Source organism: Papio anubis, chromosome 4 (genome assembly GCF_008728515.1).
Source record: "Papio anubis isolate 15944 chromosome 4, Panubis1.0, whole genome shotgun sequence".
Classification (NCBI taxonomy): domain Eukaryota; kingdom Metazoa; phylum Chordata; class Mammalia; order Primates; family Cercopithecidae; genus Papio; species Papio anubis.
In genome coordinates this window covers 137963837-137978685 of record NC_044979.1, presented here as the reverse complement: position 1 = coordinate 137978685, position 14849 = coordinate 137963837, and the positions used below count along the sequence as shown (strand labels likewise).

At 48.3% G+C, this 14849-nt stretch overlaps 1 protein-coding gene across 18 annotated transcripts in view; it reads left to right on the top strand.

The window, feature by feature from the left end:
- The window catches only part of CUX1 (cut like homeobox 1), a 468585-nt gene that overhangs the window by 279022 nt on the left and 174714 nt on the right, over positions 1-14849 (top strand). For all 18 annotated transcript variants that reach the window (XM_009202775.2, XM_009202774.2, XM_009202776.3 and 15 more), the window contains 2 exons: positions 4461-4598; positions 11122-11245. In XM_009202775.2, the coding sequence (XP_009201039.1) occupies positions 4461-4598; positions 11122-11245 (262 nt within the window). The remainder of the gene's footprint in view (positions 1-4460; positions 4599-11121; positions 11246-14849) is intronic.

Genomic DNA, 14849 nt, shown 5'->3' with positions numbered 1-14849 from the left:
CGGGAGGCGGAGGATGCAGTGAGCCAAGATCGCACTGCTGCACTCCAGCCTGGGCGACACAGTGAGACTCCGTCTCAAGAAAAGAAAAAAAGAACTCCTTTTCCCAGTTTCTCCAGGAGCGCTCTTCCACTCATCTGGCCTCCTGCCTTGCGTTTGTCATCTACATCCATGGCTTCTCTCTGCTACGAGGCTGAGCCCTTCCCAGAGCAGTTAGTTGGTTCAGTTGCTTAGGAAATATTTGTTCAATTAGTACTGAAAGAGATTTTCGTTGGCTGCTGGTTAAGGAAACAGAAACCTTTTTTTTTTTTTTTTTTTTTTTCCTGAGACAAGGTCTCACTCTGTTCCCCAGGCTAGAGTGAGACCCTATCTAAAAAAAAAAAAAAAAAAGGTCATAGCTCTCTGCAACCTCCACCTCCCAGGCGCAAGTAATCCTCCCACCTCAGTTTCCCAAGGAGTGCACCACCATGCCCAGCTAATTTTTTTATTTTTTCTAGAGACAAGGTCTCACTTATGTTGCCCAGGCTGGCCTCAAAGTCCTGGGCTCAAACAATCTTCGCTCTTCAGCCTCCCAAAGTACTGGGATTACAGGCGTGAGCCACTGTGCCCAGCCAGTAAGCAGAAATCGTACTGAGAATTTTTCATACTCATTTGCCTGGCCGGCTTCTTTCCTTCTTCCTTCCCTCCCTGGGTGAAATGCATCACCCCATACATTGCAGAGCGAGCTCCACCAGCCTCTGACTGGGATGGCTGGAATTAACGAGATAATGTTGCATGCACTTAGGAAAAGGTGCTGAATATGTACAGTATTGTTGTTTGTAATAATTATGTTCCTTGAGCCCTGTGTTGCATAACAAGCTATATAATACCTCCAAGATTGCTTTAGGAATTAAGTATCAGATGATTGTAAAACACTTTACAAGATTGTCGCATTGGGTGGGTGGAGCTGGCAGGAAAGCGTGTTGAATCGGAGGAGGAGGCTGGGAAGACAGGGGTTACCGGATTTTGTGTGTTCCTGTTTTATGTATGGGTGTGTCCTCTTTGCCTCCTCCAGACAATTCCCTAATTGAGCTGCTAAGATCGGAGGCATCTGACGTTCGCATAAGACCTGACAATCCTTGTGTGGGGTTTAAATGGCATTGGAAATCATTAACGAGACAAAAAGCTATGATTTCCGTAGATTAACACACAGGTTGGGTTTTGGCATGCCAAAATTCATTGTTTTGGTCTTTAGCCCAAACATGCTGGAGTCATTATATTGTCATGCGGTAATTAGCTGTTCCTTTAATACAAGTAATAAAAATTAAGCCTAAGAAGTTCTTTAGCAATGCCTCTTACATATCCCAAAACAATATTCATATGCTGTAGGAATTTAGCCATTCAAATGTACTGTAGTAAAGTTTGGAGTTTAATGCACAGTGATGTTTGAACATTTAGCTGATCCTTTAGTCTGTGACCAGCTTTGCTACGTAGGCATTAACCTTTAATAGTGTCAGACTAAACATACATGCCATAGTGAACGATTAAGAGATGGCCTGAATTTTCATTTACAGTATAAGGCTTTGAAAATTGGTGTAAAGATCTGGCTCCTCCTCACTTGATAATGTGCGTGTCATTTTCATATGTCACTGGATTCCTTGCTTAACCGCATAGGAGAAGCTATTTTTTAATTCGAAGCAGATACAATGGGATCCTGGCCTTTTGAAAATAATGGACTGGAAATGTTGTTGACAGAACTTTTAGGGAGGGCAGGCAGTACACTAGCTTTGTTCTTTAAAGATATAATTTGTTGGCACTTGTGCTAGAAAGCCTACATGAGCAACTCTTAATATAATTTTATACGTGAGCAAAGGTTCCTCTCTTTACCTCCTTTTCCCTGACCTCTATGTCAAGTGCAAGTCGTGGTTTTGTAAAAGGAGGCTGTGAACAGGCTGTTCATTTTCTTGAGACCATTTGCCCAGCACAAGGCCGTGAAGGTAGGGAAGAGGGGCAGGCTGAGAAGGTGAAGGTATTCAGAGAAGTTACAGAATTTTTTTTTTACAAACAGCACCTGGAATGTTTTCAGTAATTCTGTTTTTTGTGTTATCACGACTCCTGCTTACAAAGAACCATCTACCCAAGATAGCCTTTTTTTTTTTTCCCCAAGACAGGATTTCGCTCTGTTGCCCAGGCTGGAGTGCAGTGGCTCGATCACAGCTCAGTGCAACCTCTACCTCAAGGGCTCAAGTGATTCTTCTGCCTTAGTCCCCCTAGTAGCTGGCACTACAGGTGTGCACCACCATGCTTGGCTAGTTTTCTGGTTTTGTGTTTTTGTTTTGTAGAGACAGGCTTTCACCATGTTACCCTGACTGGTCTCGAACTCCTGAGCTCAAACGATCCGGCCACCCTCGGCCTCCCAAAGTGCTGGGATTACAGGCATGAGCCACTGCAGCCGGCCTCCAGAATAGCTTTTGGAGTCAAATTTAACATAAATATTTTAATGCTGATTAAAATAATAATGAAAAGTCATGCGCCAGAAAGAGATGCAATTATAGACTGTGTATACGTGCAGAGTAAGTGCCCAGCAGCCAAGGGTTCTGCATGATGGACTGTGTTACTGCGAAACCCCAGCACCCAGGGTCCGCTGACGTTGAGCCCAACATATCCCAGTGCCTGCCTTTTGTAAACTCTGCCAACATGCTGGCATCCCAGAGAGTCCCTGGCTCCCGCTGGATACATTAACCGAGGCATGGTAGACCTGGCCCTCGATTCCAGGAACCTAGGGTGGTCTGAAAAATTAATGACTCTGGCATTTGAAAATTAAGTGAGCTCTTGAATATATACTCTTGTTGATCCGCTGGGCATGGTGTTTGGCATTCTTCGACTGGAGACTAAATCTCTACAACCATCTCATAAGTGACGCTGGCGCCCATACCAGAAATACATTCAATAATCTTTCTAAGCCCTGTGGACTTGGGTATTCTTCCACTCTGACGGAGCCTGAGAATTCCAAAGGAAGTGTGCCCCCGGTACCCAGCAGGCGGAATATAATTGCCTCTTAGGCAGCAGAAGGAAAACTAAAAATCGCATTGATGCGGAAGAACATTTAAGGTCTCTGCATCCTGTTGAATTCACAGTAAAGGTGAGAGCCGTGAGTTTGTACTGTAAATTCCAGGTCCTGTGACTTCTGACTTTGGATTAAAATCCAGTTTTCTGCAAGTGAATCTGATGGCAGATGTGGCCTTGAATTGGCCGCAAGACCCCATCGCTGGCCTGGCTGCTGTTCAACTCGTGCTGCCCTGCACTTTGTTATTGTCAGGAGTGCGGTGGCCTCCGGGCCAGCTGGCCTCCGACAGGGCCATGCTGGGTCACCGGCTGTGCCTCTGCAAGGGTCTTCAGCCTTGGGACCCGCAGCCACTAACCCCTGACTCTTCTGAACACCCATCATTAGTGAAGGAGGATCGTGATGGAAAGTGATCATGTCATGAAACAGGGTGGCTTCTTATAAAGCCTAAGTGTTTCTTTCCTCTGCTTCACCAAGTGACCTTCCTTGTTGTAAAGAATGGTCACTCAGGGCCGGGTGGGGTGGCTCACGCCCATAATCGTTTGGGAGGCTGAGGTGGGCAGATCCCTTGAGTCCAGGAGTTTGAGACTGGCCTAGGCAACATAGGAAGACCCTATCTTTACAAAAAATACAAAAATTAGCCCAGCATGTTGCTGCGCACCTGTAGTCCCAGCTACTTGGGAGGCTGAGGTGGGAGGATTGCTTGAGCCCAGGAGGCAGAGGCTGCAGTGAGCCATGATCATGCCCCTGCACTCCAGCCTGGGAGACCCTGTCTCAAACAAAAAAGCATGATCACTTTAAGTTAACAGACTTAGGTGTGTGTTCTCCATGCCAGCCAACTAGCTGGGTGACCTCAGGTGAGTCACTCCTCTTCCCTGGGCTTTAGTTTCTGAGGCCTCTCTCAAGATCGTTGTAAGGCTCAAAAGACAAAAATCTCCATAAAGTGTCCCGTGAACTGTGTGGCGTTCTCAGGCATCAGGTGTTACTTCCAACCTCATAATTACTGGACCTTTAAACATGCCGGCACCTGTCCACGGACTTGTCCGTCCTCCACATGCAACTCTGGGGATGTGATTGATCTCCTGGGCTGCTGCCTGGTGTATTTCTCTACTTATGTCATCAAAGAATAAAAATCATGAAAGTGTCACACCAGGCAGGAGTAATCGACAAATACCAGTGAATCTCATGGCTGTTCCCACCCCGTTTTCACACCTCCAGGACCCTGGGCTGGGTCCATCCTTTGTAAAGTGCTGGAGAATTCTCCCATCCAGCAAGGGGGCTGGCTGCGGGGGCATGACTGTGGCCTCTGGGGATCCCACTGGAGCTGATATCTGGGAGCCCCTCTCTGAGCCTGTGTACCGCCGCGGAGGGGGCCTTTCTGGGGGCAGAGTAGGGTGATGGCTGTTTTCCTGTTGTGCAGATCCCGTACCAGCTTTGGATCTCGGACAGCAACTCCAGCTCAAAGTGCAGCGCCTGCACGATATTGAAACAGAGAACCAGAAACTTAGGGAAACTCTGGAAGAATACAACAAGGAATTTGCCGAAGTGAAAAATCAAGGTTGGTGGAAAATGCGTTCTTTGCTTTGTCTTCTCTTCTCTCTTCTTTTCTCTTCTTCTTTTTTTTTTTTTTTCCTCTTCTTTTTATTTTAATTGGCTTTTCCCATACTTTTGGGACCAGCTTCCTTGTAATATACACGTCATAAAGTCAGGGTGGGGCAGGAATCTGAGTGTTAGAGAGAGATGATAATCGTGCTGAGCTATTTTGAAGTAAAACTTTTCCTCTGCACAACAACGAGGTAAGATTTTATTGCCCTCTGATGAGACCGATCAGGATTCTTTGAAAATTCTTCCTGTATCATTACGTGATTGGGTCTGCCTCTTGAAAGGCCGACGCATTGCCTCCAGGCGACACCTGTCAGAGAGCCAGCTCATGATCAAAGGGTCATACACAGTAAGTCATTTAATAATTGCCACGGATACATTAAGGCTTCAGACACGTCTTAAAGGCTGCATGCTTAAGCGCCGCTGTTGCCTTGTCAGTATCGCCTATTCATTAGGAATTTAATGAAAGAAAACAACCTCTTGGTGTGTTTGCCCAGCCGTCAACAAGACAGAGAGGGCAAAGGTTGCCTGGCTTTTCCCGTCAGGGAAGAACAAAGGAATCTGTCCTATACCTAAAATCCAAGGCACTCAGAATCCGGGAGCCTCTTGGCTTCCTTGGCTTGAAGGAAAATCACAGCCCCCCTCTGACAGCAGCAGCAGGTTTTTCAGCCAGCTCCGAAGAGTAATTCGTCCTGTTTGTTTTTGTTTGGGAATGTGGGTAAGGAATTAAATTGAAAGGGGAGGCTGCCCATTCCCAGTGGCCTTCCATTGACTATTTGTAGAGACTGCAATAAAGAGTTAATTGGGGCCACATGCGGTGGCTCACACCTGTAATCCCAGCACTTTGAGAGGCCAAGGTGGGAGGATTGCTTGAGGCCAGAAGTTCGAGACCAGCCTGGGTAACCTAGCAATACCCTGTCTCTACAGAACATCAAAAATTACCTGGGTATGGTGGTGCGCACCCGTGGTCCCAGTCACTCGAGAGGCTGAGGCGGGAGGATTGCCTGATCCCAGGAGGTCAAGCTTGCAGTGAGCCGTGATTGTGACCCTGCACTCAGTCTGGGTGACAGAGCAAGATCTGGTCTTTAACAACAGAAAAAGTGAATTGGCAAAGACTTTTAAAAGCATCCTTTGGCTTTAAAAACACTGCAGACAGACCAGGGAAGAGGAATTGTCCATGGGAATGATCCAGAAAGCATCTGTGAGGATGTGTGAAGAGCCAGAGGTAGAGGCATGGGCTGCGAGGGCAGCGGTGTCCAGGGCCTCTGAGAACATCTCCCTGCAGTGTAGGTATGAGGGTACTCAAGCCCTCAGGCCAGCAGGGCTTCCTTGCTGAAATCTGGGGGCATGAGGTGACAGGCAGTTGGGGAAGCGAGACCGCACTTCTGTCTGGCTTTGCAGAGAGTGGTGAGCCTTTAGGACCAGAAGGGAAAGCTCTATCCCGCTAGAAAGTGAGGCGTTGGGCTTACTGGGCTGGAACTGCTGTGAGGGAACGTATTACATTCCCCTGTAGGAAGCATTTCTTGCCAGAATCACTCCAGTGTTACAGTGAAAGGTAACCTACAAATCTGCATATCGAGTTTTCATAGATGCGCTACCCTAAAGGGGAGTGTCCTGGGATTTTTTTTCCCCCTTCATTGTCCTCTGGCATCTAATTTTGATAGATCCACTCTCTGGTTTGTTTGGTGGGTATTTTTTATTTAGTTAGTTAGTTATTTATTTTAGATTCAGGGTCTCACCCTGTCACCCAGGCAGGAGTGCAGTTGCACGATCATGCTCACTGCAACAACCTTGACCTCCTGAACTCAAGCAATCCTCCTGCCTCAGCCTCCCGAGTAGCTGGGACTACAGGCATGTGTACCACCGTGCCCAGCCTCTTTCTGGCTTATTTTATTTTTTTAAGTTTGCTTTTGTTTTGTGGGAGGGTGGTGCAGGTTGGGCCTGAAGGACTGTGCAGGATTGTCCTTCCCTTCTCCTTATATCACTGGTACCTCAATGACCAGCTTCCCAGTGGCCAGGGCTTTGCACAGGGGCTGACCAGGAGCCAAGCTGGGTGTGGATGTTCTCTCCCCAAAGGTCTCATATGGTAGGCTTTTCACAATGAGTTATAGAGTCCAAGATTTAAGAACAGCTCCAGGCCAGGTGTGGAGGCTCACGCCTATAATCCCAGCACTTAAGGAGACCAAGGTGGGCAGATCATTTGAGGTCATGAGTTCGAGACCAGTCTGGCCAACATGGCAAAACCCTATCTGTACTAAAAATACAGAAATTACAGGCGTGGTGGGGCATGCCTGTAATCCCAGCTACTCAGGAGACTGAGGCGGGAGAATCACTTGAACCTGGGAGGCAGAGGTTGCAGTGAGCTAAGATCACATCACTGTACTCCAGCCTGGGCAACAGAGCAAGACTCCATCTCTAAAAAAGAACGGCCCTGGAGACAGACAGACAGGCAGACCTGGTTTGAGTCCTTTCGTTGCCACCACCTAGCTTTGTGACCTTGGGCAAATTATCTCACTTTGCTAAAAGCCTCCTTCTCCTGGGAGGCAATTCTTATACTTACCAGGTAGGGTTGATGTGGGGTTAAGTATGTATATACACACAGCATTTAGCTCTCAATAGTACCTGCTAGTTATTCAGCAGTGTGGTTTTTGCCAGAAATTTACCCCCCTTTATTTGGATAACAAGTTTTCCCAAGCTCCAGAAAAATGTCATTTCCTCTCCTCCCCTTCTCAGAATAAAAGTGATCATAATTTGGGAAGGTGGGCGGTGCACATCACTTCTTGTAATTATCACAGCAGTAGTATAAATGATTAAAAAGTTAGATCAGGGGCCCGCACAATGGCTCATGCCTATCATCCCAGCACTTTGGGAGACCAAGGCGGGAGGATCTCTTGAGGCCAGGAGTTCGAAACCAGCCTGGACAACATAACAAGACCCTATCTCTTAAAAAAAAAAAAAAAAAAAGATGGTGTGAGTACTTTGTGTGTTGCAATAAAGAAATACCTTAGGCTGGGTAATTGATGAAGAAAAGAGGTTTATTTGGCTCATGGTTCTGCAGGCTGTATAAGCACAATGCCAGCATCTGCCTGGCTTCTGGGGGTCCTCAGGAAGCTTTTACTCATGGCAGAAGGTGGAAAGGGGAGCGAGCATGCCACAGGGCAAGAGACGTGGGGGGACCCCAGACTTCTTAACATTCAACTCTCAGTGATTGAGAGGCCACCAAGCCATTCATGAGAGATTCGCCCCCATGACCCAGACACCTCCCACTTGGCCCCACCTCCAACATTGGAGATGAGATTTCAACCCGAGATTTGGGAGACAAACACCTAAACTACATCAGGCACGTGATAAAAGTTAGAGCAAAGAGGGAACTTCCGCCTCATGGGCCACAGCCCACCCACCCTGCAAAGATGAGTAAATGGAGGCCCCAGGTAATGCCAAGCCCTTCAGAGCCCTCTCTGTTATGCTGGCCCCTCCTCCCCTGCACATGCGTGGGAGGTCTGCTGAGACACCCAGTGTCTGCCTGGGGTGCAGCCTGGGCCAGAAGGCCAGAGGCTCTAGGATAAAGTGGCCTCTAGATGAGGTTGGGCTGGTCCGTGAGCACTCACCTGGGGCCAGGGGACCTCATGAGGCAGAGACCTCATCAGGCACAGCACACTGACGAGGTCACACACTGTGATGTGTCATGAGGAGCCCCACTGGAACAAGTGTTAGGGTCCAAGTGCTGTACATCCACTTCCAGCCGATCCTTAAAGGCAAAGATGAGACCGGGTGTGGTGGCTCATGCCTATAATCCCAGCACTTTGGGAGGCCGGGGTGGGCAGATCATTTGAGGTCAGGAGTTTGAGACCAGCCTGGCCAACATGGTGAAACCCTGTCTCTACTTAAAAAATACAAGAATTAGCCAGGTGTGATGGCACACACCTGTAATCGCAGCTATTCAGGAGACTGAGGCATGAGAATTGCATGAACCTGGGAGGCAGAGGTTGCGGTGGGCCAAGATCACACCACTGCACTCCAGCCTGGGCGACAGAGCGAGTCTCTGTCTCAATTTAAAAAAGGTAAAAATGCTGTATGTTTACATGAGAGTGGGGCTTTTTCAGAGCTGACCTGTCTGGAGTCCATTCTAGAAGCGTCCAGTTCTTGCCTCACTTTGGCCTCGTCCGTATGGCTTGAGAGAGACGTATCACCAACCACTGTGTACACAGAGCATTTCTTCCAGGCTCTGAACAGCCAAGCCAAAAGGCAGAAAGGTGCCCGGTCCCCTCTCCTGTGCCCCAATGTGATCATTGGTGGAATTCCACCTCTCTGAAGAAAGCACTCTGGGTCCCACCTCATGAAAAAAGCCAACCTCTTCTCTTAACAAAAGAGCCTTTAACACAAAAATTAGCCAGGCATGGTGGTGTGTCCCTGTAATCACAGCTACTCAGGAGGCTGAGGCAGGAGAATTGCTTGAACCCAGGAAGCGGAGGTTACAGTGAGCGGAGATCACACCACTGCACTCCAGCCTGGGCCACTGAGCAAGACTCCGCCTCAAAAAAAAAAAAAAAAAAAAAAAAAAAAGCCTTTCGCTTCTATGCACTAAGCCGCATGGGTGTTAATCACCCAGGTAATGTGCTTTCGCCCTGGCCAGCGCGTGTCTGTGCAGCTCAGAGAGCAGGAATGACTGTGAGTTACACACCTGGCAGGTGCGCTTGCTGCACCAGAGGGAGCTCCATTGCCACAAACCCTGTCTGGCCCTCCCCCGGCTCTGCCAGGCCTTGGCTCCTTCATTCATTCATGCCATAGTGCTTTCCTGAGCACCTGTCTGTGCCGGTGCTGGGCGCACAAAGAAAATGAGCCTCGCCTGCTAAGAGGTGGATCTGTAGCAGCGGGCAACCATTCCTAAGAGCTCCCCTCTCCTGGGGGCTGGGGCCACAGTGCTTCTCCACAAAGCATCCAGCATGCAGAGTGGCATAGGCGTGTCTGGAGGAGGGCGCAGGTGGAGCGGCCCTGCCCCAGAGCCACCCACAGGTCTGTTCCATTCATCAAGTCCGCTTTGATGTTCCCTGTTTGGGCAGTTGAGGCGATGTCTGTGAACTTGCAGTTGGTGGTATGGGAGCCACTCACCAGAGCTGCCTGGGCCTGGGCTTTCGCCAGACAGCCCTGCTTTCCAAGGGGCCCCTCGCTGCCCCACCTCCCTGGCGCTCACACCCCACTCTAGGACTTCTCCAGGCCACATGCCAGTCACCAAAGCATCTTCCCCCAGGCTACAGCACCCTCTGCTCTGCACACACAGCCCCCGACCACCAGAGTGGAGGGCGCTCCAGGGTAGGTCCTTTCCAGCCCAGTCCCTTCCATGCTTTCTCCACCTAGCACTGCGCGTTTCTTGTCACTTGTGAACCAGCAGAGCTGCAGGGCCAGGCCGTCTTGCTTGCTTGCTTGTTTCTTTCCTTCCTTCCTTCCTTCCTTCCTTCCTTCCTTCCTTCCTTCCTTTCTTCCTTTTCTGTCTCCCTCTCTTTCTTTCTCTCTCTGTTTCTCTATTTCTCTCTCTCTCTGTTTCTCTATTTCTCTCTCTCTGTTTCTCTCTCTCTCTCTCTCTCTCTCACTCACTCACTCACCCTCACTCTGTCACCCAGACCGGAGTGCAGTGGCACAATTATAGCTCACTGCAGCTTCAAACTCCTGGGTTCAAGACATCCTCCCACCTCAGCCTCCCGAGTCCCTAAGCTGGGCACAGGTGTGCGCCACCACATCCAGCTAATTCTTGCCCTTTTTGTAGAGGCAGGGCTCGCTGTGTTTCTAGGGTTGGCGTCAAACTCCTGGGCTCAAGGGATCCTCTCATCTCGGCCTCCCAAAGTTCTGGGATTACAGATGTGAGCCACTGTGCTTGGCCTGTAGACTTTCTTCTTTTTTAAAAAAAATTTATTTGTAATTTGTGTGGGTACATGGTAGGTGTATATATTTATAGGGTACATGAGATGTTTGATACAGGCATGCAGTGTGAAACATCACGTCATAGAGAATGGGGTACCGGAGACTTTCTTGACTCCACTTCGATTGCTTCTTCCAAAATGCACACGCCATTATGAACTTTTTTGTTTTCTGAGAAAATACTTAAACCCACATAAAACTTTATTAATCATCCCTCAGTTACAGGACTAATTGAAGACTCATCAATAAGATGATATGATATTTTACCATTGATTTCCATCTCCCCTCCCCCCGCCTTTTTTCTTTGACTGGTACTAGAGAAACCAAAGCTCTTCTTTTCAGCGAAATCCATTGATCCTCCTCAGCCTAAACGTTTAAAGTTCAATTTAACATTTAGGGAGTAAAAAGTCTCCGAAGGGACTCGTAACCATTGATTTTGTGTCAGAGTTGAAGAGCTAAGGTTTAAAACACACCGATCCTACCAGGTTATGAGAGCCTTGTACCTACAGCCATATGGAATTGTGTGCTTCTCTTACTATAGGTTTTTTTTTTTTTCTTTTCTGCAGAGGTTACGATAAAAGCACTTAAAGAGAAAATCCGAGAATATGAACAGACACTGAAGAACCAAGCCGAAACCATAGCTCTTGAGAAGGAACAGAAGTTACAGAATGACTTTGCAGAAAAAGAGAGGTGAGCGTGGCTTACAGGCACACACAGACTGACATAGCATTTGCCCCTGAACTTCACATCACAAGACACGTTGATAAATGGATCTGCAAAATAAGCCCAGGTTGTAACCCCAAATCCGTAAAGGCTGTGGGCAAAATGTTTCAAAAATTATATTCTGGCCAGGCACACTGGCTCACACCTGTAATCTGAGCACTTTGGGAGGCCGAGGTGGGTGGATCATGAGGTAAGGAGTTCGAGACCAGCCTGACCAACATAGTGAAACCCCGTCTTTACTAAAAAATACAAAAAAAAAAAATTAGCTGGGTGTGGTGGCGCGCATTTGTAATTGCAGCTACTTAGGAGGCTGAGGCAGGACACTCGCTTGAACCCAGGAGGCAGAGGTTGCAGTGAGCCAAGATCACACCATGGCACTCAGCCTGGGCAACAGAGTGAGACTCCATCTCAAAAAAGAAAAAAAGATATTCTACATTTGTGAGGTTTCTGTGAGCAAAATGCATCTCCCTTTCCCAATTGGTGGATGGTGTCAGGCAGCCAGTGAGCCCGAGGGTATCCAAGCCATGCAGGGGCAGAGGTGAAGCTCAAGACATGAGTCGTTAGCAAGGTGGCACCTGGCAGCTGCACCTGGGCTGAGACCAGAGAGGAAAGCCCATTCCCAGTGTGTGGCCTCTGGGGACAAGCCGTGGCCTAGTGCTAAACTCTTTCTGCCTCCTCAGTCAAATTGATATTTAATATTACATGCACACACACACACACACTCTGATGTGATATTTAATATTACACACGTACACACACACAATCTTGGTGGGTTTTTTGGTATTGCCTCTCATTACCTTACATATCAGGGAGCTACTATCAGTAAAATATGTTAATGCCCTATGTAACTGATGTGAGTTTTACATTTCTAAATACCAATTACCAAAAACGTTTCCCACAAATAATGAGTTGGTTTTCCCCTAGCATGATGAGTTAATGAAAGTTAGATTCCTTGTAACAACAACAAGGACTGTTGAACTTACTGATCCCAACCATATCGATCGGATTTTTTTTTTTTTTTTAAACAGAGTTTCGCTCATTGCCCAGGCTGGAGTGCAATGGCACGATCTTGGCTCACTGCAGCCTCCGCCTCCCGGGTTCAACCAATTCTTCTGCCTCAGCCTCCCAAGTAGCTGGGATTACAGGCACCCACCACCAGGCCCAGCTAACTTTTGTATTTTTAGTACACACAGGGTTTCACCATGTTGGCCAGGCTGGTCTTGAACTCCTGACCTCAGGTGATTACAGGTGTGAGCCACCATGTCTGGCCTAGATTGGGTTTTTTTAAACTCACGGGTTAAATTAAGATATTAAGTTTTATACCCGCTCCCATCAAGAAAAGCAAAAAAGGGAGAAAAAAAAAGATACTGAATTTTAACTTTAGTGTGAAGAAATGTATATATCCATCAACAGGAAGCATGAAATTTGTGATTACAGGTGAGGGGCCAAGTGGGACTGTGGCTGGCATGGGATCTTGTTTTATTTTCAGTTGACTTCCTATGCTGATACTTGGTGAGCTTTTCTTTTTACTTTTCCTGGTTTTTTTTGTTTTGTTTTTTTTTTCGAGATGGAGTCTCACTCTGTCACTCAGGCTTGAGTGCAGTGTCACAATCTTGGCTCAGTGCAACCTCTGCCTCCCAGGTTCAAGTGATTCTCCTGCCTCAGCCTCCTGAGAAGCTGGGACTACAGGTGTGCACACCATCACGCCCAGCTAATTTTTGTATTTTTAGTAGAGGTGGGGTTTCACCATGTTGGCCAGGATAGTCTCGATCTCCTGACCTCGTGATCTGCCCACCTCGGCCTCCCAAAGTGCTAGGATTACAGGCGTGAGCCACCGTGCCCGGCCCTTGGTGAACTTTTCTAAGGCAGACTCTGTAGCAACATCATTGAGTTAGGAGGTAAGGCTCAGACACTGGACCAAATTGAAGACTAGCTGAAACAGGGCCTGGAGAGAAGCAGGTTTCTATAAGACATGCCCACCAGTGTGCCATGTCAGTTTACCATTGCCATGGCAACACCCAGGAGTTACCACCCCTTTCCATGGCAATGATCTTCCAGCCCAAAAGTTACTACCCCTTCCCTAGAAATTTCTGTATAAACTGCCTCTTAATCTACTGGTAATTAAAAGTAGGTACAAATATGAGTGCGAAACTGTCCTCAGCTACTACCGTCAGCACATGGCCTGTGGGGCAGTCCTATCCCGCGAGACTAGTCACGGAGCTATAACGCTGCCGCCTTCATAAAACTGCCTTCTTCTGCCCTTCCACCGGCTCGCCCTTGAATTCCTTCCTGGCTAAAGCCCAGAGCCCTTGCCAGCCAAGCCTTCCTTTGGGGCTTGCCTGCCCTGCAGCATCATGAAGGCCTCTAGGGAATGTCATTAAGCTGACTTCATTCAGAAAGAAAACTGGCTGGGCGCAGTGGCTCACATCTGTAATCCCAGTGCTTTAGGAGGCTGAGGCAGGAGGATCCCTTGAACTTAGCAGTTCGAGACCAGCCTGAGCAACATAGAGATATGCCATCTCCATGGCATGAATGAATGAATGAATGAATGAGCCATGCAGGTCAGCTTGTGCCTATAGTCCCAGCTACTCAGGAAGCTGAGGCAGGAGGATTACTTGAGGTCAGGAGTTCCAGGCTCCAGTGAACCATGATCAGGCCACTGCAATCCAATATGGATAACAGAGCGAGATCTTGTCTCAAAAAAAAAAAAAAAGAAAGAAAGAAAGAAAAGAAAAGAGGCTGGGCACAGTGGCTCACACCTGTAATCTCAGCACATTGGGAAGGTGAGGTGGGTGGATCACTTGAAGTCAGGAGTTCAAGACCAGCCTGACCAACATGGTGAAACCCTGTCTCTGCTAAAAAAAAAAATACAAAATAAGCCGGGCGTGGTGGCGCATGCCTGTAATCCCAGCTACTCGGGAGGCTGAGGCCGGAGAATTGCTTGAACCCGGGAGGTGGACATTTGCAGTGAGCCGAGATCACGCCATCGCATTCCAGCCTGGGCAACAAGAGCGAAACTCTGTCTCAAAAAAAAAGAAATTAAACAAAAGAGAACTGCCAGCTCCCGCCCACCCAGGGCCCTCCCTGCATCAGAACTTGGCCGGAGGCTCTCAGTACATTCTCTCACTAATTGCCCAGGATGGATCTGCAATGTAGACCATCTCATTTCATAGAGGGAGAAACAGGTCGTGGGTGAGGTACCTCCTACAGCTTTTGCAGCTAATCAGGGCCAGAGGTGGGACTTTGCAACTCCAGACTGGCGCCTGGCCACCTCTGCAGCCCTGGCCTCCCCATCTGCTCGGTCATGGCCACCAGGAGCCCTGGCTGCAGGACCAAGTTCAGTCCCTTGGGGCCACGCCCAACCCTGCAGGTGGAGGCCGCATCCATCTTCCCTGGGGGAGCGCGGCAGGGCGCAGACTCCAGGAAAGGGGTGCACATCACAGAGTCAATGCTCAGACAGACGGGCAGACCTTTGACCCCATTGATACGGACTTGGTCCTAAGTAAATGCCTCTTAGGAAAGCACTCCTCACCAGTGGGTGATCAAGGGGGAAAATGCAAGCAATTTCAGG